The sequence below is a fragment of the Necator americanus genome, chromosome IV (genome assembly GCF_031761385.1).
Source record: "Necator americanus strain Aroian chromosome IV, whole genome shotgun sequence".
NCBI classification, from domain to species: Eukaryota; Metazoa; Nematoda; class Chromadorea; order Rhabditida; family Ancylostomatidae; genus Necator; species Necator americanus.
In genome coordinates, this window is record NC_087374.1 from 31,257,577 (window position 1) to 31,285,008 (window position 27,432).

General features: G+C 41.1%; 6 protein-coding genes across 7 annotated transcripts; 3 read left to right on the forward strand and 3 right to left on the reverse strand.

Moving 5' to 3' along the window:
- Nucleotides 1–1,850: 1,850 nt before the first annotated feature.
- Nucleotides 1,851–4,019, forward strand: RB195_003341 (uncharacterized protein; the record flags this gene model as incomplete). The annotated part of the gene is made up of 8 exons (XM_064200952.1): nt 1,851–1,949; nt 2,004–2,074; nt 2,134–2,247; nt 2,901–2,978; nt 3,536–3,647; nt 3,706–3,797; nt 3,877–3,928; nt 3,990–4,019. The coding sequence occupies 8 exons, from the start codon at nt 1,851–1,853 to the stop codon at nt 4,017–4,019; spliced, it is 648 nt and encodes a 215-aa protein (XP_064056833.1).
- A 557-nt stretch (nt 4,020–4,576) lies between these two features.
- On the forward strand, nt 4,577–4,945 carry RB195_003342 (uncharacterized protein; the record flags this gene model as incomplete). Its single annotated transcript, XM_064200953.1, has 1 exon — nt 4,577–4,945. The coding sequence occupies one exon, from the start codon at nt 4,577–4,579 to the stop codon at nt 4,943–4,945; it is 369 nt and encodes a 122-aa protein (XP_064056834.1).
- An 872-nt stretch (nt 4,946–5,817) lies between these two features.
- On the forward strand, nt 5,818–15,088 carry RB195_003343 (uncharacterized protein; the record flags this gene model as incomplete). Of its 2 annotated transcripts, none has more annotated exons than XM_064200954.1 (12): nt 5,818–5,852; nt 5,923–6,087; nt 6,142–6,217; nt 6,264–6,350; nt 6,410–6,555; nt 10,578–10,735; nt 10,792–10,892; nt 11,238–11,318; nt 11,369–11,461; nt 13,183–13,260; nt 14,777–14,848; nt 14,915–15,088. In XM_064200954.1, 12 exons carry the CDS (start codon nt 5,818–5,820, stop codon nt 15,086–15,088), a joined length of 1,266 nt encoding a protein of 421 aa, XP_064056835.1. The 2 variants fall into 2 exon arrangements, with proteins under 2 accessions (XP_064056835.1, XP_064056836.1); XM_064200955.1 differs by having other exon boundaries at nt 6,276–6,350.
- On the reverse strand, nt 8,130–8,711 carry RB195_003344 (uncharacterized protein; the record flags this gene model as incomplete). Its single annotated transcript, XM_064200956.1, has 1 exon — nt 8,130–8,711. The coding sequence occupies one exon, from the start codon at nt 8,709–8,711 to the stop codon at nt 8,130–8,132; it is 582 nt and encodes a 193-aa protein (XP_064056837.1).
- Nucleotides 9,276–9,671, reverse strand: RB195_003345 (uncharacterized protein; the record flags this gene model as incomplete). The annotated part of the gene is made up of 1 exon (XM_064200957.1): nt 9,276–9,671. One exon carries the CDS (start codon nt 9,669–9,671, stop codon nt 9,276–9,278), a length of 396 nt encoding a protein of 131 aa, XP_064056838.1.
- A 302-nt stretch (nt 15,089–15,390) lies between the features above and the next one.
- On the reverse strand, nt 15,391–23,462 carry RB195_003346 (uncharacterized protein; the record flags this gene model as incomplete). The annotated part of the gene is made up of 15 exons (XM_013435727.2): nt 15,391–15,481; nt 17,256–17,425; nt 17,477–17,603; nt 17,664–17,745; nt 17,813–17,950; nt 19,011–19,092; nt 19,145–19,238; nt 19,294–19,419; nt 19,604–19,668; nt 19,760–19,856; nt 20,031–20,121; nt 21,741–21,816; nt 21,920–21,979; nt 22,071–22,217; nt 23,331–23,462. The coding sequence occupies 15 exons, from the start codon at nt 23,460–23,462 to the stop codon at nt 15,391–15,393; spliced, it is 1,578 nt and encodes a 525-aa protein (XP_013291181.2).
- Between the last annotated feature and the right edge of the window lie 3,970 nt (nt 23,463–27,432).

Here is a 27,432-nt window from a genome sequence, read left to right on the forward strand (position 1 = left end):
TTAGGATAGGGATGGAATAACATGAGAGTGGAAGTTGATGCCTGACAGATACACATTCTTCTTTCCGTGAATGACATCGTTCTGATAACTTGAAACATCGAGCAGGCGCAAGGGGTGCGGTCCAAATTTGATGAAACGAATAGAAACATCAGTTTTCAGCTAAACCTGGAAAGGAAGATGTTCCTGAGTAGAGGACGGTTCTCTGATCCCACATTCACGCCCAACGAAACAAATATATTCGAGTGCACCAATTAAGCATATCTACATCTAGGAAATGAGCATGATGAACGACCTGATCTCCGAGGTGGCAGGAGGAAACGAGCGGCTTGGTAAGCTTATAGCAGCATCAAGAATTTAGTTCGATGAACAACAGTAACCAGCTCCGTGCTCATCTATTCAAGACCACCGGTCTTCCTACTCCTTACACTTTGAGCATCTACGGCTTTCGCAAGAAAAAGGAAAGTGCAGTCGGGGTCAAAGGCATAAACTGAAAGGGTGATGCTAGGTCTCACTCCGTTCCAAGCGATATTGAACGGACAACAGCAGAATCGCAGATTCACAGATAGTCACACATTTTCTACACTGTCATGGAAATCAAAACACGAAGCTCTGAGTCCCTTGAAGAGAAAAGACCCTATCGGCAACCTTGTCACGTGGTCTGGACAAATGAAAGTGTTCCAGCAACTCGGAGGAGAACAGGATTGATACGAGTTACAGAATACCTCCATTTTGAGTTATCATTATTTGATAATTCTTACGGAAAGTGTTCGATAATTGGATGCATACTATAATATAAGCACATTTATTTGCTGAACCAGTGTGAACGTCCAGCTAAAGCCGGACTTCAGACTCCCTGTAGTGTTCCTTTCGCTCGCCATCACTGATCAATGAAAATTAATAATACTCACATTTTCTGCAGAATTAGAATTGTGCTTTTCTAATAACGCCTTCTCCTTCTTCTTATAAATTTAGGCGAAAGATTTTAAAGTTTTCTTTTTAACGCGTCTTTTCTACATTTGACATTCATTTCAGAGAACATTCAAATTTCAGCTTCAAACACTCCTTCGTTTCCAATATAATATAGACACAATTTGAAAGCATTACCCTAAGCATGGGTTTTCTTCCTGTTTTACCCCATCAGTAATCACAGAATGATGTTTGATGATAAAATGACGTGAATAGCATCACCGTACTGATACAAACAATGTACCATATTATCTTGTAAAATCAGATCCTGTAAGCAACTCTTTAAGCAGCCGGTTTCATTCGTGTTTCCACTATCTGAGGAAAGCGTGCTACCAAACAAACGTGTAAGGAAATAGACGCGCGGAGGAGAAGAGGTGAAAACTAACGCGCGCAGTGACCACAGATATAAAACGGTTGCATCTCCCCTTTACCTTTTGCGACATTCGCACGAAGTTACTGCGCGATACTACTGCACAGTGACGACTCACCAATTCCACTCCGTTGGACCCGCGTCAATCCATTTTACCGCTTTACGACGCCGACGCACCAACGCGACGCCGTAGGACCCGTGTCGCCTCATTTTACACAGCTATCTGGCGTCGGCGCACCAATTCGACGCCGTGAGACCCACCGCACTCTTTTTTAGAATTTCGTAACACACACACACAACAGACACATACACACACACACGTGACAGACTAATCCCGTTATTATACAGCATGATCATGATAATTATCATTGACACTGTTTTCATCCAGTAACTTCGAGGTATTTGTATCGGATCGTGGAAGGAAAGTACGGTTCATATTCACTTTGAAATTCTCACAGCTGGTTGTTGCATTTTGGATAGTCTTCCTTTTTACTTTCAATTTGAGGTGCTATAGATGAAGACTGCCGCATCCTACAAAGCAAACAAGATGAAAACACATGCAGATACAACTCAAGAATCTAACCACGTAGCATTTGACTCAGATGAAAATACTGTAAGTGAAAATTGTGGATAACTTTTCTTGCAATAGATTCATGTTTTCTTGCAGGAGTACGTTGTTCCTACCAATAATCAAAGTCCAATGACAACGCTCTCATCAAGTGGTGCTTCTAATAGCTCGTAAAGTTTACAAACATTTTGCAAAAAGTGTAATTTCCTGTCAAACTCAGCATATTAAGGCGTTACCTCGACGAAATCGCCTTACTAAAACGCGGAAAAATTACTCGAGATACTCCGAAGCACACGTATAGGAGAGGAATATCTGCTGAGGATTCTAAGCCTAGTACTGTCCTGTGGGTGAAAGAAAAACTCAGCTTTTAGTTACGTATTGGTTCAGGATTGAAAATTTAGACAAATAAAGAAAATTCGCACAACTTCTACGTCAAAATCGTGCCTGCTAAACTTCTGTCATCTGCAAATAAGCAAAAGCTGGATTCGAAAGAAATTAATCGATGTGGATCAATACAATAGATGATCGATTTTAATCAGTCAGATGATCTTAAAGGGAAATTCGAGTTGCTTATTAAGCACTAAGCACAAATATCCTTCTTCTATAAAAGAGTTCGCAACGGGACTAGCGGTCGTGTTTCAGAGAAACCACCTAAAATTGCAGTGCTCTTCTTGCGCTCACCGCCTACATATTTCTGGAGATGTCACTTTATTATGCTGCCGAAAGATTCTACAAGTTCTTTATTCGAACTGATTCCTTCCTCGACATTGCGACGAGTTTGTGAGGATCTCATCAAACTATGTGCTCTCCTTTTCCCCGTTGTCCGCATTCTGTCCCATGCCGATGCATCCTTATAGGGTCCCTTGGACAATTCCAGTAATTAGACATCTGAGGATGATAGGAGTTTTTTTTTAACTGACTTCAACAGCCGGAAACAATTGGAGCTATTTCTCAGATCATAGGAATTCCTAAGATCCCTTCTCAACACTATTTCAGGCCTATCACAATGGCCGAGCTGAACAGCCGTGGGCTTAGAGTCGATCATGATCACGTGGTCTACAATATCCCGGAAAGGTCAGTGCAACTTTTCATGTCACTGAGTGAAAAAGTTGTTAGAAAACCGCACAAACTAAAACAATGACGTTTGGTATCAGCTGATAAGCAAATTTCCCACGATAGAGACTGCTCAGCGACCTAATTTCACGAATCCTCGGTAAGAAACTTCTCTCTCCACACAATTTCTTGTTACATATCTCATCTCGAAGCATATCAGAGAGGATCTCTTTATATTGAATATTTTTTCCACAATAGAATGCAAAGAAAAGGTCGGAGCGATTACCTTTTGATTGTAAAACAATTTTATTGCAAATCTTCTTTCCCACTTTTGGATTTAAATCTTTATTTTAATTTGTTTCGGAAAATTTTTGGAACGGTGCAAGTCAAATCTGTGGCGGTCATTTAGACATGATATGTTGTTACGTCTGTACGTAAGCAATGTATGATGTCTGAACAAAGAGTTTGTTCCAATCTCTCCATTTTTTATAACTTTCAGACGATAATTTTCATGATAAATTTAAAGCAACTATGCGAAACTTCCATTCAACACTAGCTCTGAATATCTTGTATTTCAGTTCGGAGCAAAGAACAACTTCGTTAAATTCGAAAACATCACATTTGAGAAGTTCTTCAGGAATTAGCGCTACCTCATCGACATCAGGCCTAAGCTCTATCCACAGCGTGATAGTGAGTACATATGGTATCTCTTTGAGCAAGAGGATTCGTGCAACTCGATACGTTCTAGAAATCACCTAAGAATGTAAAGGAGTACGAAGTAGGGACTCCTGAAGAAAATGCAACGTTGCGAGTCAGTTCAATAGCAAACAAAGGCAGAAGGTGACTTTTTATTTGCTAAAGAGTTTTTTTTAAGTAAGGTTTGCGTCATTACATTAATCATCGTTGGCTCTCTTTTCAGTTATGAGCTGAATGTTGACAACGATGTTTGCATTTTGCAGCAAAGTTTTAAGGTGTTTATGTAAAGATTCAATCAACAATGGCGATCATTACGTAAACATCAATCATTTTCAGAATGTCGTTCTCATTACGTGGAAGAATTAAGTATCGGATTTTGCACATACATACATTTCTGATAAACATTGTGTAGTTAAAACGATGACGTTGATATGCATTGTGTACTGAAAACTGACATAAGAGGAACAAGTACAATAGATGTTAAACCAATGCAGAGTATCAAATTCACATACCAGTGTGGAAACCATATGAATAACAGAGTTTGAGGCGCAGATGATGAATAGGAGCGTGGCCCCGCTCACTTCTCCTTATTTTTCTTTAAAAAAACGACGTGAGTTCGAGGACGTTGAAAAAACGACGAGTGAGCAAGTGGTAGGAAATCAATGAGGTCTTTTCAGCAACCTATCTAAGTGAAACCAAGGAAGGCACTGCTAAGGACCCGAAGAATGAACAAAGATGCCACATTCTAACATACCTCACAGGAACAAATATGGTTCTTACGCTGTTTTCTTAAGACGACAGGAAGAACTTGAGTGGCGCCACCCCAATATTCGTGATCTATATCCCGAACCCTATCTGTCCCATCAGATTTCTACGTTTCGTCAATTTGTATTAGCGGAAAATGAAAGCTGATTCAATATGTCATGATCGTTATTGGTACGATAGCGCGAATGAAGTTTTTGACCGTTAAAAATAGGCTTGTACTTGCGAATGGGAAATTTGGTGGAAACGACGGAATTAAAAATGCGAATATATTTTCCTCTAGCATTCCTGAGATGACGAGGATCGTCCCTTCAGAATGGATCAACGAAAGGGTGCCTGACTTATGGAGACACGCTATCACAATTCCTCTCCACAAGAAGTTATCCGCCACTGAACCATCGAGAATGTCACTGCTGCGTGTTATGTACAAGTTTTTGGAGCGGATTGTCCTGCATCGACTGACAAAACGCCGCGAAGAAACAATTCGCGACGAACAAGCTGGGTTTTCTGCAGATTCCGTAAATTCCTGACATCAAATCAAAACTATTGGTGTCATTGACATCATGTTGTATCTGGCTCAGAAGTGTTTGTAATGGCAAAAGATTTCGCATTTTTCTCACTAAAACTGTTAGAATTACAACTTCGAAAGTTATTCATTGAACTATCACTCAAGTTTAATTACATATCTATCAGCTAGATCTGTCGACTTGCTCACCTTCTCGTCCTAACGCTATTAATTAGGCACAAGTGCTAAATCCAGTACTAGGTACTGTCGTGCTCGAGTACGCTCTAATGAGGATTAACAGGCATAAACCCACTACTACATAACACGATATAAAAACTACCGGTTGTACGACACTACGAAATCGACGATGTTGGGGTCGTTGCAGGACAATGTAGGGTTCAGCTTGTAAATAAGGAGTATGAGCACACCACGCTTGATTCTTCCTAATCCTCCTGGAAGATGGCCCAGGTTCCTGCAAGGTACGTTTGAAGGCACCGCTCCTCCATGAGCAGCGGTCGACAGTCAATGAGATCCCTTCAGCAGTCTATTCAAACAAAAACCTTGAATAAATTACTAGGTGAACCGGATGTGTACTAGGGTGGCGCGTTCTAACGTACCTCGCAGGAATCTAGGCCGTTTCCCAAGCTGTTTTTCAGGATGATTGGGGTTGATTGGGAGGAATTGAGTGTAGCCACGCCCATATTCGTATGCTAGAATCCAAACTCTATATTGTTCCACAAAGACCCCATCAGTTTCATGATATGTTCCCATTAAACAACAAAACAATCATATCATTGTTGACGTATGTCTGCAAACATAAACTTGTGAATAGCAAGTAAGATTGTATGTCATTTGTATTTTCATACTCGACAAGGACTGGTCAGGCCTCAGCTCGTCATGTACTGGAACACGTTTCTACGTCTCTTAAATAAGTGAGTGCAGCACTGCACGGTTAGATCAAAATTGCACCTGTTTTCCTTTAATATCCTTTAATAATTTCAGTTCAAAGGATAACACGTGTAGTCAGTCTATGGAGCACTCAAAAAGTAAAAGTGCTGGTAGAAGGTCTGGCTCAAAAGAAAGACGGCGGAAACTTGATAAAGTCAAAAAGAAACGTCGTAAGAATGTGAAAGAAAAGAGTCAGAGAATAGACAGAAGTATCGAGAGGTGCAATGCAGATATTACTGGAACAATCTTTTGCTAAGTCTCTTATAAATTCAGGGAGGAAAAAAGCACCACAAAGTCTTTTCAATCACAGGAGCAAGAGTTTCCCCCAGAAGATAGAAAAAGCCAAGTGGTTGGGCCTTCTTCCATAAATTTGTAGAACTTCCTGTAATTTTTAGATATGCCAACAGCAAGTGGACTGCATTGAAATCGAAGGTGTGATTTACTTCAAAGGAAGGAAACTAGCCAAAGGAGGAAGCGGCTCAGTGAGTTCTTGATATAACAAGACTTGAACAAAGATCTATCATTGATGATGTATTGGTAGGTGTGGCATGTAACAAGAAAGGACAACGGCATGAAGTTCGCATTGAAGGAGGCAAGCCTTAAACGCAATGGGGCTATTTATCGAGGAGAAGTGGAGCGATTACAAGCATTGAGCGGTGCTCCTCACATCATAGCTTTGGTGGCGCAGTAAGTTTCCCACTCATTCCCCTTCGTTCTGGGGCATTGATTTCCGATAGAATTTCCAAATTTTCGAGCTTAAAAGTAAATGAGCGGTGATGTGTCTGGAAGGTTTGGATTGTGCATTTTGAAAGAAAGTTTGCAAAACCTGAATACGAATCCATACGAACGAACCTGTGTAACTGCAGACGATTCTTCTGAAAACATGTTCTGCAATAGCGATCTGCGATGAAGAATCAGTTGGAAGTGTACGCAGATGATTTCATTCAAGATTCGGCGGAATGCAGTAGCCACATAGTCGTACTGCTGCATACTGATTCGACAAATCTAGCACAACATTTTCTTTTATAACGCCTGTACTGCTAAGCGACAACATTGATTAGGCCAACGGACGCGGAGTGTTTGGGAGAGCTAACTTTGATGAGATCAGCTTCAGTTTTTATCCTAAAAAAAACTCGAGCATGTTTACAGAGATGCGGATTTGGAGATCACCTCAGATTTCTGGAGAAATCCAACACAAATTTACAGTGCTAATACAAACACCTACCCTGATAATGAATCTTCAGTAACAGTAACATATACAAAACTACTAGTTGTCTCTGCAGTCTCCCGTCTATTTGTCAGAACCTGAAACTGAGCGATCTTGGAAGCCGTTTACCGTATTATTTGTTCTGTGGTTCGGAGCAAATCGGAGAAACCTCTTTGTGAATACAGCTCAGAGTATGTCTAAACGCCAAGATAAACCCAAAATGTTTGGTTCCACTTAAGGTCGTCGCATAGAAGTTCAACACGACCACCCATTTCGTATAGCTTGATATTGATGTCCGCAGAATGGCGGATAACGCACAAAACACAAAAATAAATAGTGATGTAAGTGTATGATATAAATAGTGAATAGAGTGACTATCTAGCTGGGCATGAACAACGACGTTTACGGATTTCAACTTATGGGGTCAGATGCAGGCGAGATGAGGGTAGCAGCACACTCACTGCTAGTGAAATATTTTTAATGTACGACGGTCTGCTACCATCACGCTCATACGACTAATGATGTAATGACTTACCTGACTTATCCTGCGGACTGATATTATCCCCTAACGGAAATGGCCGCATCTTCGCTGAGGTGCATCGTCCTTGAGCATAGCTCTAGCCAACCTTCCCGATCTTCAGCAACAGCTTGCGCAGAATCAATTCATTCGTCTTTTAGTGTCTCGCCTGAACTGCCTATACACGTCGAGTGTCCTCATGTCCTCCTTCACCACCTCAGTCTAGAATTTCCGCTTTCGGCCAGTTGGCATTTACCAACTTGACCTCGACACACTCTTCAGAACTCGTTGGACGAGACGATCTGCTGTTCCCCTCAGAACATTCCCAAAGAAGTGAAGACGATTTAGGAAGTTACTTTCAATGGCGGCGCAAGATGTTGATATCTACAACACGCCATCCCATCTCGCATACACCACATCGATTTCCGCGTAAAGATCTTCACTGTGGCATACCGTAAGCCAAAATTACGCAGGCAGCCATCTAGGCAGCTTCCTTTCCGCGCAATCAATCCGTTCCATCACCATTGACAGTGCTGTTCAAGTTTCCGATCCGTACATCATGATGGGGTAAACTGCAAATAGGTAGACTCGCAGATCGACTTCGTTGGTGATAGGGGTGGAACACAGGCATTTTGTTAAGGAGTTAATTGCAGAAGTGGTCTCAGCGCATCTTTGCTGAATGTCTTTCTTGTAGCTGGTGTTGTTCTTCAACATACAGCTCAGGTAACAGAACTCATCGACCAGTTTGATCGATTGTCCATCCACTTTTATTCCTGTTTGGGGTCTCGAAGAGACCCATATCTGCTTGCACTCATCAGGGCGTAGACGAAGTCCACAGACTGCATCTAGCTTCGATACAAGGTTGACAACATGTTGAACTTCCGCGCTGCTTTCTGCGAATATAGCAACATCGTCGGTGTACTCGAGATCGGTAAAGGGCAGCTTCATGGTGCTAAGACGATGTGGGCAGGATGCAGGGTCGGTCGTTATGTACCCACAGCCGACTATCTGCGGCCGAATAAGTGCCTGTAAAGTGGCTGTCGGTACTCCAGAGCCTAGAGGATATCTTAGGCTAGCTGCGATCAACAAGCCACATCCAACCATCACCACTGAGCTCATGGCTGTGCTTGTATCGCAATTACGTGGTAGAGTTGGACCTCTAGGAAGATTCAAAGAACAAAAAGATAGCATTTTAGCAATTTAGAAAGTGAAAAAACGTAAAAGAACGAAAATGCCGAATATGAAGCGAGAACGCAGAAATTTCTTCGGGAATAAAACATCAAGAAACATAAAGCTGATAACGTCCCAAAATTTTGAGTCTCGTAATGGTTGTTACGTAGCAGCTGTAGTAGTTGGAAATTTTTTAATATGTTTAGTTAAGACATCACAGCATTGGTTGCGACTCCGGAACAGAATAAAATCTGACATTTTCTAATGTTAAGTTTGATTAAGTTTCTTTTACAGACAACCATTTATATGTTATCTTTCCCTTCTTCTTCCTTCCAAAACTTTCTCTACTTCTTTAAGAAGTTCTTTGACTCCATAGTGGTGCGTTTCTTAAAACTCGAATCTTTCAGTCACATACGGAACTCTTTGAACCAACGGTGCGCTACGGAATATTCGAAAGCGTTTTCACCACCTCAACTTTGATTCAGCATTTCTGACCTAATTCCGTCGTCTCCATCAGGTCTTCCATTTTTCGTCTTTTGGATACAGACGAGAACCTCCGATACGGTCGGTGATCGCATATGTCGGTCTATGAACGAGCTTGATTTTAAGAGCTGACGGCTTTTGTCGGTTCAGCAAGGCTTTGCAGTGATTCCTCCAAATTGGAAGAATTGCTTCACCGAGAGCCACTCCATTGGCATTGTTGAGGATTGGAGCACATCTTTTCATACTACCTCTATACTGCTTTATTAGAGCATGGGCTTTCCGCGGTTTCTTGTCCCTCCACGCCTTTTCAAACATCTTAGCTTTTGGCGTCCACTTGTTATCACGGTCTTGTTGCCGTTGACGACACAACTTCCTTCTTTGACGCGTTTCTTGGTAGAAATGGCCATTGCTTCGGGCGGTGGCCATATACAGAATTGTACGTGGATCTTGTCTACGCAAATGCGAAGGCAAGCTTCTACCGCGGCAATAGAACCGCGATAGTTTCCCTTGGATCGTCTTGGATGCACGTTGTGAAGTCGCTAAGCTTTTTCCTAGTCCCTACTCCAACTTTAAGATCTGCCATGTCGATTTTCGGTTGAAAAGGAACTCCTCGGTTTCTCTTGTGGGAGGTAACTTGAAGCTGAGAACTGGACGGTGGTCAGAGCCACACGCTCCCAAACAGCTCCAGGTTCTCGGATATCTCACTGAGGAATGTTGCTCGTCAGAACATGGTCGAGCTGAAGTTTGAGAGTTCTCATCTTCCCCTCGCGCTGGTCTTCAGGTGTCAAACGAGTTGACCCCTGCCACGTTGGCTGATGGCGTTGATGATTCCTCTTAAACGTGGAAGCGATGATGAGGCCTGTCTGTTCGCATAAGTCGGTCAGAATACCACCGTTATCCGACGTGTGCCCCACTGGATAATATCATTAGAAGATAAGACAAAGTGACATCGTATTCATAAGTCACACACGGCAAAACTCGTAAACTATCTAGCTGCGCAAGAAATAACCCTCACATGAAGTCGATGTCGCTAATTTTCGACGAATTCGTTAAATTTTAAGGCGCTGCCATTTTTCACACATATCATTGACGATTATATATTTCACACGAGGACTCAGTAGCTCCTACCAAAATACTCTGGATTTACCTTCTTGCGCACTTAAGTTGTTACATTTTTGAAAATCGTTTTTTTTTTTTGACTGGATGTGATACACTACAGTTGATGTAGTTCACTACAGTTTTTTTTGACTGGATACATGAACGCATAATGGTCCTATTGGGTAACCCAAATAGTTGTAACGAAATTAAAGATTTGAATCAACAATTTTTCAGCGATTTTTTATCAAGTGAAATGATTCTGCGTATGGTGCTTGAGTTAGGGGAAATCGATCTTGAATGCGAAATGAAGCAGAAGGGGAAATTTGACAAAGAAACCACCAGATCGTTTGCGTTACAGATTGCAAAAGGCATCAAAGAAATGCACGATCGCTGTATGTTGATCTCATGATTGTATCTCAACTATTGGAAGTTTTTTTTCCCCTTGCAGCTATCCTTCATCTTGATATGAAACTTGCAAATGTTGTTGTTATTCAAGGGGTCCTGAAAATAATAGATTTGGGTCTCTCCGCAACCTTATCAGACAAGGAGGTACGTTAAAATATTCTATCCAAAGAGCGTTTCAAACGAGTTCAGCTAATCGCTTTGCGGTTACCGTTCGCGAACTAAACCGGAAGCCAATCAACAACAGGGAGTGATTCCATCCTGGAACAAACTACAAAAACGAGAAGAACGCTACACACCTTTAGTTTCACTCGTCTCTTTCATTTTGAACATTCATGTCAGGTGCATGACACATCCAGCTGCTAGAAGGTCGGAAGAGTACACATGTCGACTAAAAGCTATACGGTGTCTGTTGTCTGCAATAACTGGGCTACTAGAAAATTGTTCAGAATTTTTTGATTCCATCCAAAAATTTGTCATGAACTTTTATAGGATTTCATTATACGAAATTTTATGTTCGGATCTAATCGACCGCCGGAGCAAATAGTGCCGCAAAGCGATGGGACATACAAGGTTTTGCTTATCCTACAACAAATGTTCGTACATAGACTATTTCTTCACAGCTGACAAAAAAGGTGGATATATGGGGGTTTGGAATCGTGGTTTATCAGATGACATACGGGAGAAGGCCATTTACTGAGCATCCTGAAAAGACTGTAAGTTCCAAAATTTAAAATGAACTAAGAAGAGGTCATAATTTTGTTCAGTAAATAACTTTTCACTGCTGCAAAATAGCTGGTGAAGTGGTGTCCAGCAGCAAAAATATTCCAATCGCTAGATCGCTACTAGAGGTCGCACTGCTCTTGGCGCCGTCGATTCTCAGCCGAGCAGCGAGACACACCCGTGCGCGCTATCAGCGGGAAAAATAAAGGCAGTATGTCACAAAGTCGACGGTGTGGAGATGTCTTCACGAAAAGATGAGTTTAGCGGTGCAGATCACGTATATGAGTGCAATCCCACCCAATCCTCTTTAATTGTCCTGAAAAAAACGGCGTAGGAAATGGTCTCATCGATCGAATTGTATTACCTAACCACATGCTACCTATACGAGCGCAGGCATAGGCATACGCGCCGCATCCGCGTGCGAACAACCAATGGATTGCTGACGGCCTTTTTTTCAGGATAATTAGGGGAAACTGAACGCAATCGCACTCGTGATCTACACCACTAATCCCACCTTTTCATTAATTAAGAAATCCTAACATCGTCAATTTCTTTGTATGCTGTCTCTAATTAACACTCGATAAAATCATTAATTCGCTATCGCCATTGCTGTAATCATCTCTAATCGTGATATTTTTCTGTGGGGTCATATAAAACTGTGGTATTATGCATTTTTGTCGCCAGTGGCTTTTCGAAATTCTCTACCTTAAGACTTCGAAGTCCTATAAGTTATAGGTTCCCCATAGGTTTTTATAGCAGAAAATCTTGCCGCTTCGCTTAAAGGCATCACCCCACGAATCTGGAGTGGTACGGATTTTCGGTGGAATATTCGTATACGGGATCGTAGATTATTGAGAGAAGGGTGATTCCGTTCATTTCTTCCTAACTTTCGTAGAAAGCGGCCCGGAAGATACGGCTTCGAGCGTTCCGGCGCACTATTTTCTACAACGAGTTCGATTGGAGCGTGTCAGCCTTGTGCACGTGACGCATCTTCCGGGCCGTTTTTTACGGAAATTAGGAAGAAATTGACGGAATCACACTCCTCTCCATAAACTACTATTCCGTATACGAATACTCCACTTGAAATCCACCTCAGATTCGTGGGGTGATGCCTTTAATTCAATTTATTTTGCGGGCTAACGTAGCTAAGTTCCTCAAAACTCACATATTTCATTATCCAGTTATGAACAGTTTGCCATGACCATCTTGTCTGAAAGGGTTCCATAGAGAAAAATATAATTACGAGCAGGAATGATGTAAAAATTGCTACAGCCGGCTCAAAACGACTAAGTGTGGTGTAGGCCGGACGAAGAAGCCAGCGGTTGCGATCCAGGTGATAGACCATTGCTAACTTCTCCAAGACTCCAGAGCGACCGATGGTTCCTCCCCGATCGCAACCGCTGACTCTATCGCGTCGCAGGGTGCGCCACGCTTCGGGTCACTTCGACTGACTGTAATTTTAGAAATTAGTACAGTTTCGGCACACAGTGTTCACTTTCTTAAGTGACTTTGCTACTTATTTATACTGAAGAAGATGAAGTAGTATCATTATATAATATGGAAACGAAAATGTGTAAAGAATACTAAGGCTGTGTTACGGTAGTATCCTCAGTTTGCATATGAATACGACGGTTAAGCTTGAAATAACCACTATTTACTAGCTCTCACGCTGATAGATGGGGTAATATTTATGTATAAAAACTAAAAACTTCAGATGATGGCAATACTGGACCCGAATGTTCGAATACAGCATGATATTGGAGCTGACCCTGTCATAACCGAGTTTCTTGAGGTGAGTACGTTTCAGAACTGACCACTGCTTCCAGATAGAGCAGTGAGATTGTACATTATACAATTAATGAACATGAAAAGAAAAGCAGCAGACGTTAGATCTTACTAAGTTCCTCAATAACTGCTTTTCCACTTTAAAATTTCTCAAAAAGTGGATGTGTCTGACTCTCTAAAGCAACTTAGTAGTTCGTGAACCATATCCTAGTATGCACTTCGAAGCAGCATACCACGAAATTGACGATGTTGAGATCCCTTCAAAAGGTAGGGATAAGAGTTTAGATTACGAGCACCAGCATCACCACCGTCACCCACCAGTCGTCCTGAGAAACGGTGCGGGAAACAGTCTTTATGTACGTGTGTTCCTACAAGGAACGTCAAAACTGCTTATAGCTGCTTTATAGGCTGCTAAGGAAACCCACAAGGCATACAAAGTTCACGTCAAGTTCAGCCTTTTCTTATGTTACCACGTAAGAAAAAGCATACAAAAAGGCGGTTTCCCACTCCATTATTCGGGATAATTAGGGGGAGATGAGTCACAGATGAAAGGAGGCGAGAAAGTAGGAAGCGGGATGACGATCATATTCGTAATCTTTCCTTCTACACCCTTAACCCTATCTTTTCCTTCAGAGATGCCGACATCGTCAATTTCATGGTATCCTGCATTTAAAGGCATCACCCCACGAATATTCTGGGGTTGTACGGATTTCAGGTGCAGAGTTCTTATACGGGATCGTAAATTATGGAGAGGAGGGTGATTCCGTCCATTTCTTCCTAATTGCCGTAAAAAAAAGGCCCGGAGGATGCGGCGCCTGCACAAGAGTAGCGCGCTCCAATCGAACTCGTTGTAGAAAATCGAAGCCGTATCTTCCGGCCGTTTCTTTACGGCAATTAGGAAGAAATGGACGGAATCACCCTTCTCTCCATAATCTACGACTCCGTATAGGCATAACCCACCTGAAATCCACACCACCTCAGATTCGTGGAGTGATGTCTTTAAATAACGTTCTGTCACTACAAAGAGACATAAGGATCATTTTCAATGCGCCTGCGACACACCCTAAGATCAGCGATAGGTGGGGAGAGTCAGCTATTTGTGCAGCGACGGCAATGAACCTGCCCAAGGATACACTTCATCGCTATTGCTCAGGCAAGGCATGGTCGGAGGTATGCTCGGGGTTTGCAGGAGCCTTTTTACAGATCTCCGAGCTACCTATAGCTTCTCTTTATATCTACACATTTCTGTCCCATCATATCTTTAATGGTTAAATATCGAAAATTGTGCCAGAGTAAACAGCTCAACACGTCGTTCCTCTGCGCCTGCCGCTCCTTATTATTAGTGAAAATAACCCGAAGTGATGTAGTTTACATGGAAGAATCCTCGTAACTCGGCCGTGAAGCAGCGCTGCAGCCAGCTAGTACAAAACAAATGTGAGAAAGTGCAAAAACGATTTTCGGCCAATCTGAAACATTATTTTGCTTCGTGCTAAGCAGCTCTTTCGTTTGTTTTCGATATTCAGATGTGTACAGTACGAGAAGTCGAGAAACGGGCCACAATAGATCAATTATTGGAGCATCAATATCTTGCAGAGGTCAGAAAAATACTCTCCTTATGCACATTACACCTACTCCTGAAGGAACAGGAGAATTCATTGCAGGTGGCCACTCCGCAAAGGGTGTTCACACCTGGGCCAAGAGGAACAGCTGGAATTAGCACGATCAAGAAATCGTGCGTCACCGCTTCAGCGGAGAGCGATGCTTCTCGAGTTCCACCGACAGCAAGTCTTGAAGCATGTTCGGTAGGGGAGTGCCCTACGCAGGAACAAATTTAAGCACGTACTTGCTGAAGATAGCGAAGAAACAAACCAACCATGTCTACTATTCTTACATGCTATCAAAACCGTTACATAAAAACTCTAAAGTTGAGAACGATTTCGGATGAGAAACCAAAGTCGTCTGTCGTTTTGAATAAATTCATTAATGATTACCAATAAAGATTTTTTTATTAAATGTGTAAATTCTATAGAAATGTTACAGACTATATGGGACAAACGTAGAACTGGCATCACAGTTAATACTGTATAAATTGATCCAATTAGTAGGTCTAGGAGCATTAGTACTGGCTTTGATAGTTTCATAACTTGTTCGGAGACACCCATTTATACGTTCCCGTGAACACGTAGCCGTAAGCTTGCATCATTTCGTCTGCTTCTTTGGGACCACGACTGAAAATATTCGATCAATCAGTTATTAGCATTTTTGTGAGGAAAAAATTAAAAAGATAGCGGACGATTGAAGTTGGAGAAAAAAAAAGCGCGGCCAATAATTAGCCTTATAACCACATATGACTTAAACAACCTTTTAAAAACCTCAGATATTGGATACTGAACAGTCCTACAATAATGAAAAAATGATTATGATTATGACGATGATGATGATGATGATGAAATGAGGTGATCTATTTCACTGCCACGGTCGTTTGTGATTATGTACGTTCTCCGCGATGACGTAGAAGACCCTCCTTTCCACTATCTCCATTTAGCGAACGGAGAATCTCAACTTGCTACTAATCGAACGGCCACATACGTTCATTTTCCAGATGAACTCCCTGGACTGCCTGGAGCTACCGGATGGACACAGTTGACGTAGATTTTAACATTCCAACCTCCTCAACTATCACTTCTTCTTGTAAGGTGTGGAAAGAGATTGCATTGGTTGATGGTGTAGATTTCGAAAGCGGCCTAACTGATATTAGAAACAAATGGATGCGTTCCTTATCCTTCTAAGGAGGAGAAACGTGCGAAACGTTTTTTTTACGTTTCTCAGCTAAAAAAATATTTCCGCTCCGAAACACATCTAGGACATAGGTCAAGAGATGCTGAAAGAAACATCGGCAATCACGATCGATCGATAGGGAGGAAAAAGTTGCTCTGTTCTTAACGGACAAGCTGGGCGATCAGCTCAGTATAAATAGGTTAAAATGCAAAAGTGCAAAAACAGGACTAGAAACACGTATACCGAGGAAGCCAACAAGAAGTTCATGAAGATGTTTCTCCTCCCTTCCATTCGAAGCTTCGTCGGAATTTTTTTCTTTTGCTTAGAGAGGATCACAAACGAAAAAAGAAACACGATGGTAGTTCATCGCAACAATAAAGATGCCAAGAATAATGTAGTTTTAAGAATCCAATGACGAAAACGATTTATTTCCAACGCGTTATATCTTTGGAGAAGCATTTTTCTTCTCCACACGCTGCAGGGTCTTCGGAGCTCTTTTTTCTTGATTTTGATACTCTTTTTTCTTCTTTTTCGGCTTACGAAGTATCGATTTATGTGGTCTCAAAAACAGCAGTGAATTCAACAGTATGGCTCACGAGCTGCAGGGAACCGTGAACTTAATTCCGAGCTCGCGGAGTGTTGCAGAGAAACGAAGAAGACGTCAAAGAAAGAACAACTGCAGTAGTGGCTGAAGCTGCAGAAGCAAAAAGTGCATTCGTGACACTCGTCGGAACATCGCCTATCGTAAAACAAAAATGCCTTCCGCAGCCCAGATGGTGCAACCTCAGCATCGAGAAAGAGGTGAGAAAATATCCACTCATGACTTTTACTCCGATCTCCTCGGCAGCCCAATCACCTGTCTCCTCACCACTTGAGAAAAGATGCCATCCCAAAGATCCCCCGAAGTCCGACGCATCGGTGAAAAATCGTACTTCATCCGGTTCCAAAAGGATCAAGCCTGAACATCTGAAGAACCTTCCGGCAGTCCTTATCAGCACAGTTGTGCGGTTCTTTACAAGCTGTCGAAATGTGGTCTTGGAAACCAAATAGGAATACTTAGAAATCATTCGCCTTCGTATAAAAGAATTGAAGGATACGAGTCAATACGGTAGCACGTACTGTTCATCTCTCTGTTTAGTAATCAGGGCCTACTACAGCCTCCCGTAATAAAGTAGAGCTTTTCGCAGAATGAAACATTTCGAGTTCCTTAACACAGCGACTTACCTTCCAAACTTGTATTCAACAGGTTGTACTCGTTTTTCTTCGATTTCCTTTAGGACTGGTGTGAGAATTTTCCAAGCTCTCTCAAGCTCATCGGTTCGAACAAAATTGATTTGAGATCCCATGAAAACTTCGAGGAAAAGACGTTCATAGGCGTCGGGTAAACGAGTTTCCTAAGATAAAAAGACTTCGAAGAAAAAACAAGTAAGTAATCTGGTTGTTACCTTGTATCGCGCGTTATAAGTGAGATCAAGCTCCGACTCTTCTACACCAAATCCCATGCCAGGCTTCTTGGTCATTAATTTGAGGTAAACAGCTTCGTTTGGTTGGACCCTCATGACAAACTCACTCCTAGAAAATCATACGCATACAATTTATTAAAACACAATTAAGACTGATATGTTGACAGACCTCTTCAACTCGCCAGGAGGATAAATATCACCATTCACTTCTTTGAACTGCACTCGCACTTCCGCTTTGTTTTCGTTAAGCGCTAAAGAAAAACTGAGTCGAAATACTGAGAATCCGTCTCTTCATTGATTCAGGAGAATGTATAGAACCTTTTCCACAACGCAAAAAGAACGGAACTCCTTCCCATCGCTCGTTATGGACGTGAAGGACAGCTAATGCATATGTAGGAGTTATTGAGTCCTCCGGCACGTCTTCATCGTCCTTATATCCTGATGAAGCCTCTGGATCTGCAATGAATTATCCTATCAACGTAAAAATGCAATCTTCTTCAGTTTTCATGCGCCAAGAAATTGTCTTCTTAAGGGCATCATCTCACGAATCTGAGGTGGTACGGATTTCAGGTGGAGTATTCGTATACGGGATCGTATATTAGGGAGAGAAGGGTGATTCCGTCCATTTCTTCCTAATTGCCGTAAAAAACGGCCCGGACGATACGGCTTCGAGCGCTCCGCTACGCTATTTTCTACAATGAGTTCGACTTGAGCGCGGTAGCCTTATGCGCGCGCCGCATTTTCCGCACCGTTTTTTACGATAATTAGGAAGAAATGGACAGAATCACCCTCCTCTCCATAATCTACTATCCCGTATACGAATACTCCACCTGAAATCTGCACCACCTCAGATTCGTGGGTTGATACCTTTAATTCCTACGTTTACTTTTCAAAATGTATTATGTTGCATTCCTTTCTACTCGAGATTTGAAATTAGTCTTTAATTTCCAAAATGTTGTATCGTATGCTTATAAAATACAATATACATACGAAAAATAAAATAAGTTCACCAATGAGAAACACCAAAAGTTTTCAAAGTGTCCCCACATATTTATGAATGAAGATGAGTACCAGAAGCACTTTTTAGACGAAGCGGGAATGTTTGCTTTTAGCTTTCAAATATTTTGTCATACCTGATGGTTTATACATAATTTTCTTTCATCCAAAACGAATAGCAGAAAACTGTGGTCTATGTACCTATGCGACCTAAAAATATCCGCCGTAAATGAGAGATTAAAATCAATTAACGTTTTTCATTCAAATATTCCCGAGAAGTAGAACGAGGAACTGTCAATGATGCCCAATTCATAAAAGCGAAATTCCCAATTTCAGCAACGGATCTTTGATCCATTAATGTTCTGCCCCATCCATAGAGAGTGATTCAAATTAGGAAAGACTAAGGAATTCAAACAATCTGAGGTTGTATTCGTCTCACGGTGTCGATGCTTGAGAAAAATGCATGAACTGGTACTCAACGATAAAAATAGTTGAAGCAAAAGGACTATAAAGAACTAACGTTCAGAATCCGGGTTTGCTACGTACTGTCCGAGAACGAGATCTTTCAACTTCACCGGTTTGATTGCTTTCAGAACTTTCACCTGAAACAGAACTAAGAAACCGCTATCACATACAGTGATATTTGCACGTTACTTTTTCATCTCTGATGTCCTCCGCATTCAAACTAGCCGGTTTTTCCATGGCCACTAAAGTTAGTATCTGCATCAGATGATTCTGCATCACGTCCCTGCAAAATGGATCCACAGTTGTAATTTGTAGATGTTCACTTCAAAATAGCTAACCTTATGATGCCGGCTGTATCAAAATACCCTGCTCTTCCTTTGGTCCCAAAATTCTCCTTAAACGATATTGTCACCGTTGCGATATTGTCTCTGTTCCACGACGGTCCAAGGAAGCGGTTGCCAAATCTAAACGAACTCAAATTCTGTCTGAGATTTTAAAAAATTCGTTGAAAATCTGGACAGCAAAGAGTATATATAAAAGAGTAATATAGTAGGGTAGTAAGTAAATTTAGATAAATGTCCTGGAATTGTCGTAAATTTAGACAAATGTCGTGGAAATAGTGGAGCTTATAGATGATATAAACCGCACCGCAGGACCATCAAGTTCTGCACCATTTCCTTGCCGAGATAGTGATCGATGCGATAAAGTTGCTCCTAAAACTTTTTACAAATCAACATTTGTAGAAACTCCTAATACTCCAAAAAAAACATATCTTCCATGAGCAGGTTAATAAGCATAGGATACCTCTCTAAAAAGCTTCGATAAGTGGTTAGAAAGCTTCGACGATGACTCCAAATCATGCCCAAAAGGCTTCTCAATTATCACACGCGTCCATGAATCACTAAGCAAAATATGGTCGTAAGAAAAAAAAGTAGAGTTAGAATTAGGATATCTTAACACATCCAAACCAAATCGTAACCAAATCATCGCTTCTTTGACCAAAGTCGTAACACCTACCCATGCATGAAGCGGTCAACATAAGCTGGTTCCGTTTTTCACAAACCGCTAAGCTCACCCGTAATCCATGCAATGTTCTTTCAGTTCGGTAGTGACTGGCTCAAAGACAGCTGGTGGAAGTGCGAGATAGTAGAGACGGTTCACCGGTTCTGTAATGAGTGTATTTCTTCGCTAACAATGTTGAGTTATGTGTGTCGATTCAGCACTTTTTTCTAGAGGAATTCCATTCCAAAACGACAAAAATTCAAAAACTTTGAGCATAGGGTGGGCCATGTTTCAAGGGATTTGCAATAATTTCGACTACAAAAATACATAACACTGAACCATGCCGCGGAAGAAAATGATTTTCATGAAGGCTCTGGGACAGGATAAAAAGACTGGATCAAAATTCCATCAGTCCGATAACGATTCTTTCTTTCTCACTCGAAAGGCTTACAATTAACATTCACATGAAGTTGAAATAACTGTTCTGTTTTCACAATGCGGAGAAGAATATCACGGCACCACACCGTACACGATATTCACTAATTCATTCAAAAACAATCTCTGCAAAGTTGGAGCTTCACCACTGTAACTTCCTGGTTTCTGAAAAAAAAATCGTCTTCTATGGAACATTAAAAAAAACAACTCAAAATTGAATAGTATACTAGTTTTTGATAACCTTGTACAAACAATCTCAAAATTCTATAAACATACAGGGAGAATGGAATTAACAGAGATTTTTTTTCTGAGAGTTGCTGCTTGCTGAGGATGATTTCTTCAAAAGATTTGCTCGTTCACTCTCACTGAACCATCACACTGCCTGATATGTAATATATAATAGTATTAAGTACACTGTTTTTAAATATCATGTAAATCTTCATTTTCCATCAGCACAGTGTAGGCTCCCAAAACGTAATTATTCCTCTTGATTTCGATCACTTTCGCTATATATCATTCCTCGCATACATCCTCGTGACTCCATACTTCATAGCTCTATGGGGCGGCATCTATAGTAGGGTCAAAACGACATGAAGCAAGTACGCAATTGCGTACGCGGCTTCTCTCAACGTGCTTAAAGGCATCACCCCACGAATCTGAGGTGGTGCAGATTTCGGGTGGAGTATTCGTATACAGGATGGGAGACTACGGAGAGCGGGGTGATTCCGTTAATTTCTTCCTAATTGCCGTAAAAAACGGCCCGGAAGATACGGCTTCATTCGTTTTGGCGCACCATTTTGTACATGAGGTTCGATTGGAGCGTGCCAGTCTTGTGCGGCGCCGCATCTTCCGGGCCGTTTTTTACGGCAATTAGCAAGAAATGAACGGAATCACCCCCCTCTCCGTAGTCTCCCATCCCGTATACGAATACTCCACCTGAAATCTGCACCACCTCAGATTCGTGGGGTGATGCCTTTAAGTGGAGCGTGGTTAAACCCTTGCTGGCACCACCCACCGCTGCAGTTTGCGACGGTCCCACCTCGGTTCCAACTGCTGCCTCCATCGCGCCTTTTCGAGCGCGTACGCAAATGCACCGCAACCACACTCGTGATTCACGTCATTTTGACCCGACTATAGGTAGTACCCTTCAGACAAAAAAAAACGCGCTGTTGAGCTTAATGGGAAGCAAAATTATCTTTCTGCAACGCAATTTGTATGTTGTGGGACCTCTTACCACCGTTCAACACCGGTCTGACTATAGGATTACGGGTGACTATTGGATAGGAAAGAAAAAAAAAAAACGAATTTTGCAATGGATCACTAGAATTGTGGGAGTAAAAAAACTAACGATCATTGCTTTTCTTTTGGATCTCGTCAATGAATACTTGCAACTTCTTGAAACCGTCCGGTTTATCGTACATGCCCTAAAAGGTAAGCATATTCGACCTATTACAGTAATAGAGTAAAGTTGTAGGCTAAATTGTTAGTAGTGTTAGGCTAGTAATTGTTAGGGATATTAATACTTACACGCAAGTAGATGCACTTCCCAATGAATTCTTCAAACTTTTCTTGTTCGATGTCACGAACCTAAAGACAGTGTTCAAACAATGCTTGAAAGGAACAGTTTTTGCAGCCCGGAACGGCCAACGCTTTAAAAAAAAAAGAAAAGTCAACAAACCTTGCAAGCTTTTTCAAACGATGCTCGCAATTTTTCCATCGTCAGATTTGATCGAGCGTATCCAACGATAGTGATATTGGACGGAAGAAGAGAATCACGCCATAGCCACCACAAAGTCGGATAAATTTTCTTCTTCGCTAAATCACCCTGAACGAAAACTACTAAAATATTTTTTATCACTCTTCAACCTAGTTTTTGGCTAAATTCCTATCGTTTTGCTTCATCACTCACGGAGCATAAAAATTCTTTAAAAGTATTCTTTAAGGCTAGCATATCACGAAACTAACGATGTTGGTGTCTCTGTGGGAAAACATAGAGTTCGGAGTCAATTCCTCCGATGAAAAATGGCTTCGAAAACGTTTGTCCCCGCTTTAGAATGGGCCACTTTTGTACATGTTCTGATTTCCTCAATAGTCTATTCATTCGTGAATAGGCTACTGTGGAGACCTCATTGATTCTATCCGCTCCTGGATGCCGCACGTGCACAAAGGTAGTGTGTTTTCACGCACCTCGTAGGAAAAACGCCGTTTTTCCTACGCCAAGACAATTAAGGGGAATTGAGTGGGGTAACGCTCGTACTCGTAATCTACACTCAAATACTAATATTTTCCGGTAGGCTTCCAAACTACGTCAATAATACGCTGCATTTAAGTGTCAAAGCAATGAGAATAAGAGGTTGCTCTTGACTGCTACTTTCGTAACAAGGTAGAAAAAAGTGGGAAAAAGAAAGAAACGAAAGAAAGAAATAAATTTCACATAGAACTCATAAAAATTTAGTAGATACCTATGGTTAACGTATGTATTTTGGATACAGATCCAAATTTTCGTAGGGAACCTAGGTAATGAAAGAACTAATCATTTTTTTTCTACTACAAATTGACTGGGGACAAGTGATCTGACCCCCCAAAATTTCGGTAACTGTGAATAAAGACCAAGAGCGATGTCGTTGCAAAAATCATCGATCGCACTCGTTCAGTACCTGCATCATGACAAACATTGAGAGCAATCAGAGACCATACTCACTGGATGTCTCACGTTAACTGAATAGCGCCAAATTATCGACTACGATGAGTATCATCAAACGTTGGGTTTATGGAGAAAACGTCTTGCACTCAAACAGTAAATAAGTCCTCCTTCTGGAGGGACTATTCTTTGGAAAAAAAAATACTCTTTGGAAATAAAATATAAAATTCATTTACAGACCATCGTGTATTGCTAAGTATATTTTTTTGACAAATCTTTTAACCACTTGTAACTTACAGATGCACCGAATATCACGAACACGTAGGGTGGATCGAATTTCAGTTGGTTTTCCATGGATTCGCGTATAAAGGCTACGAGGTCGGGCGACAGCGGCTCTGACGCCGAAACTGTGCGCGGATGACGAGACATGTCTGAATGAGCCTAATAAAACCGAGTGCGAAACATATGAATATCGAACATTGGAACGATGTTTGAGCCAAACTAGCAATCTTGATTGAATTCTATGGATCTTTCCATTTCAGAAGAGAGACAAATGGAGATAAGTGGGTACAGAATTAATCGCTATCGAAAAAACCAGTATTATATAACTCTAATAATCATGGTGAAGAGAACTATAATAAATAGACGTTGCTTCGATGCATGTGACCATCTAATCAGAATGATAAACACTTTTAATGTACCGCCGACCCTGCGTACCTAATTGTATCCAGAATCAGTAGAATATGATGATCCCTAGTTTGAACGCAGTTTGGTAAATTCCTCAAATTCTCCATCTCACGTCTGTTACTCTGCTATCAAACGCACAGATTTTGTTCATTTCCAGAAAACCACACTCATAAATTATATTTGTACATTAAAATAATGAATGAACCAGAAAATACGCAATTAAATAAATTAACAAGCCAGAAAAAATAGCCTACTGACAAACAAATAAACAAGAATGGCTCACAGCTAATCAAAAGCGCCAAAAACGTTTTTCTTTAGTTAGCTAACTTCACCACATTCCGTTTCGAACGTTTCATGATTATCAATACCAGTTCTCACAGATAATTCTGCTGTACAAATGTTATCATTGTTATTATTACTGACTGGATGCACCAACAAGTAGCATAAAGGCATCACCCCATGAATCTGAGGTGGTACGGATTTCAGGTGGAGTATTCGTATACGGGATCGTAGATTAAGGAGACGGGGGTGATTCCTCCATTTCTTCCTAATCGCCGTAAAAAAACGGCCCGGAAGATATAGCTTCGAGCGTTCTGGCGCGCTATTTTCTACAACGAGTCCGATTGGAGCGCGCCTGCCGTGTGCACACGCCGCATCTTCCGGCCCGTTTTTTTACGGTAATTAGGAAGAAATGGACGGAATCACCCCCCTCTCCATAATCTACTATCTCATATACGAATGCTTCACCTGAAATCCGTACCACCTCAGATTTGTGGTATACTGCCTTTAAAAATTAATAAGAAATTTTCGAGAAAAAAGCTAAAAAGTAGTCGTGAGAAGGTTTTTTAAGAGGTATCAAAGAATGGAATGCGGCAAACAAGTTCGCTATAACCTAACCACTTGAAATCTTGCTCCTGACTTGTTCTTGTGAAGAACCCACGTAAAAGGCCCATTTTCATGGACCAGCGCATTGAGATCCTGTTTACACCTTTGTTACGGTAGACGCACATATCTACGAAAGAAAGCTCGCTTTCGTATAAAGAGTTTTTCTTTTCTTTTAAATCCAGGTGCTGCACTTAGTCGAATCCAAAACCTTCGTCGTCGCCGAAGGAGAAAATGATGCCTGATTTTTTTTCTGAATTTGAACTGCTTTTCTACCACCGCACAAGGAATGCAATAACTTAGTGCTAGTGTTGGACTAACACCTAAACCGAAGCTGCAAACGAAAATGTCACACGCCAAGCCTTCTTGGCTCACCGTTTATGATGAATTTGTGGTACGACTGTCCGAAACATTGGGACGTGAAGGTCTGCTCAATCCACATTCGCTGCACAACTCTACACTAAAGACGATTTATGTTTTTCCTAAAACTGCGAGAGAGTGAAAGTCAGAGTAACATATGCCAAATGATGGTATCCTTTGAGAGTGCGAATTCAATGGAAATTTAAATCACATATATGACAGATGCTCTGTAATTTTTTAAAATCACTCCAAAAAATCAAATGGTTGGGCTATTTGTTCACGTTATTCGTCGTAGAAACTAGTACCGATGAAAACAGTTTTTGGAACCATGCTATCCTACTAGTATTTCGATCTCAATCTGAACTGCAACTACTTATCCTGGTCATTTAAATCGATTCGTAATCGACCACTTCCATTTTATAGATTGAAAAAAAAAACTTGAAAGAAAAAAGTTACTGGTACTCTGAGAACAAATACTATAAAAGATAAAGGTCTGATTCACTTATGATAGAAAGTTTACGAGAAATTCCTTAAATCTTCGGAGCCTTACACTTTTTGTACTTAAAAAGTTCAGATAGGAGATTGAAACAGACATTCTGAATAATGAGATGCACGAAGAAAGAGAAAGTTGTTCACCTTCAAACGCTGGAAGCGAACGAAAAAAGAGGACGAAGAAGTACTTAAAGAGGACGTAGCGGATTTAGACGTGAGGTGTTTCTTCCAAGCAGCAAGAGGTTGTACGTTTCAGTGCTATCCAATCGCAGTCGAAAATACTACGAATCTAGTCTTCAGAAATGAAGAATTATGTTAGATTAAAAGAGAAATTATTAAATTAAAGACTTAAACGAAAAATTATACGAAGCCATAGGTGAGATGGGGCCGGACCCTCCTCACATGAAGGGGGTCTGGCTCATGAGGTGCAGCTCAAGTGCCAACCATCCAAAAGTGAGAGGGTCCCTTTTCCAACCGTTTAGAAAAGAAGGGATTCCTTCAGACTTTAGACACCGACTCCGACTATCGCATCTATGGATAGAGCGAAGAACAGCTCGACTCAAAATTCTTGACTTATCAGAGGTAAGCGGCTCATATGACTAACTCATGAGTTGTGGTAAGGCAATTTCCGAATCGGTGGAGAAGGTTAATAAACCGAGTGAACGGATCAGGGGAAAATAGAACAAAAGCGAATACATATCAGTCAAGTATAAACGTGAGACACCAGCGCAGGACCCTAATCTGCGTGGGACGACATGTATCTCTCAAACATATCTCTTTTATAAGGACCCTAATCAATTAATTGTCTGGACGTTCACGCGAATTTTCACTCATATCAGTAACTTCAAAATGGAATTCTCGAAAGATTGTGAAACAAAAAATGATTTAAGTCAAACAAATGAGAAAACTGGAACAATAACCGATCTTATAATGGGCATCTCAGGAAATATACGTGAACATTTTGAAGTGTTGTTAGGATTTGTGTTGAAGGTTCCATAGAATTTTCTTCGACTAAAGAAATTCTTCTGCCTATGACATATTCGTACTCCGAAAACAAATACGATAAAAACATAGCAATCCGATTGGTTATCAGGGAAATCATAGGCGAAAAATGTGGCATCATAGCACTTTTCAAAGATCAAGAACAATGTGTTCATCAAAACAAATTCAATATTACATATGTATTTCCACTTTCGAGTACACAGAACAAAAATGAAACTAGTTTTGTAAAGAAAAAACCAAGAAAGGATGCGAGAGCCGTGAAATTGAAATCCTAATAATATGATTTTCTATGATGAAATGCATCGCAAACATTCTAACTATTTCTAACAGTTGTGAAAAATCCGCCGTACTATTTATACTCGCGGGAGTGAATCTGTCCGCAAGTACACCCAGCGAGAAAGTGCGGGTGTGGCAGAGAGCCCAGAGGCAATAAAAGGACGAGACAGCGCGCGTTGACGACAAGGCTGGGGACAATGGATGATTTATATCAGAAATTGGTCGCAAAAAAAGTAGAACAAAGAACAAAACATAAAAAAATAGAACAAGCATTGAAAGAGGACAAAAAAAAAGTAGAAACGTCTTTGTCAACAATCCCGGTCGGAAGGTCTTACTCCCCGTAACAAGAGAATCATGAGAAAAAGGCAATTTCGACTACTCTCTTAAGCAGTTAATTGGAAACTGTGATAAGGAGCTATTTCTTCAGAGCTTCTCGAAGGTGAAATCTCCTAAATTTTTCTAGGAAAAAAAAAACACTCGAAAAAGCGAAAAAAAAACATTCCGCAACATTTTAGCACAAGTGAATTATACCTGTCGGGTTTCCTCAAAGCTATGTATTTCAGATAACATTATCCTCCTTCATATGAATGAGATCTTCCTTATTTCATGTGAATCATCCTCTTTTCTCGTTATTCACCGTATCCTATGTTCTTTTCATACCCACATCCGAGCACGGCGCAAAACTGTGTTGACGAGAATA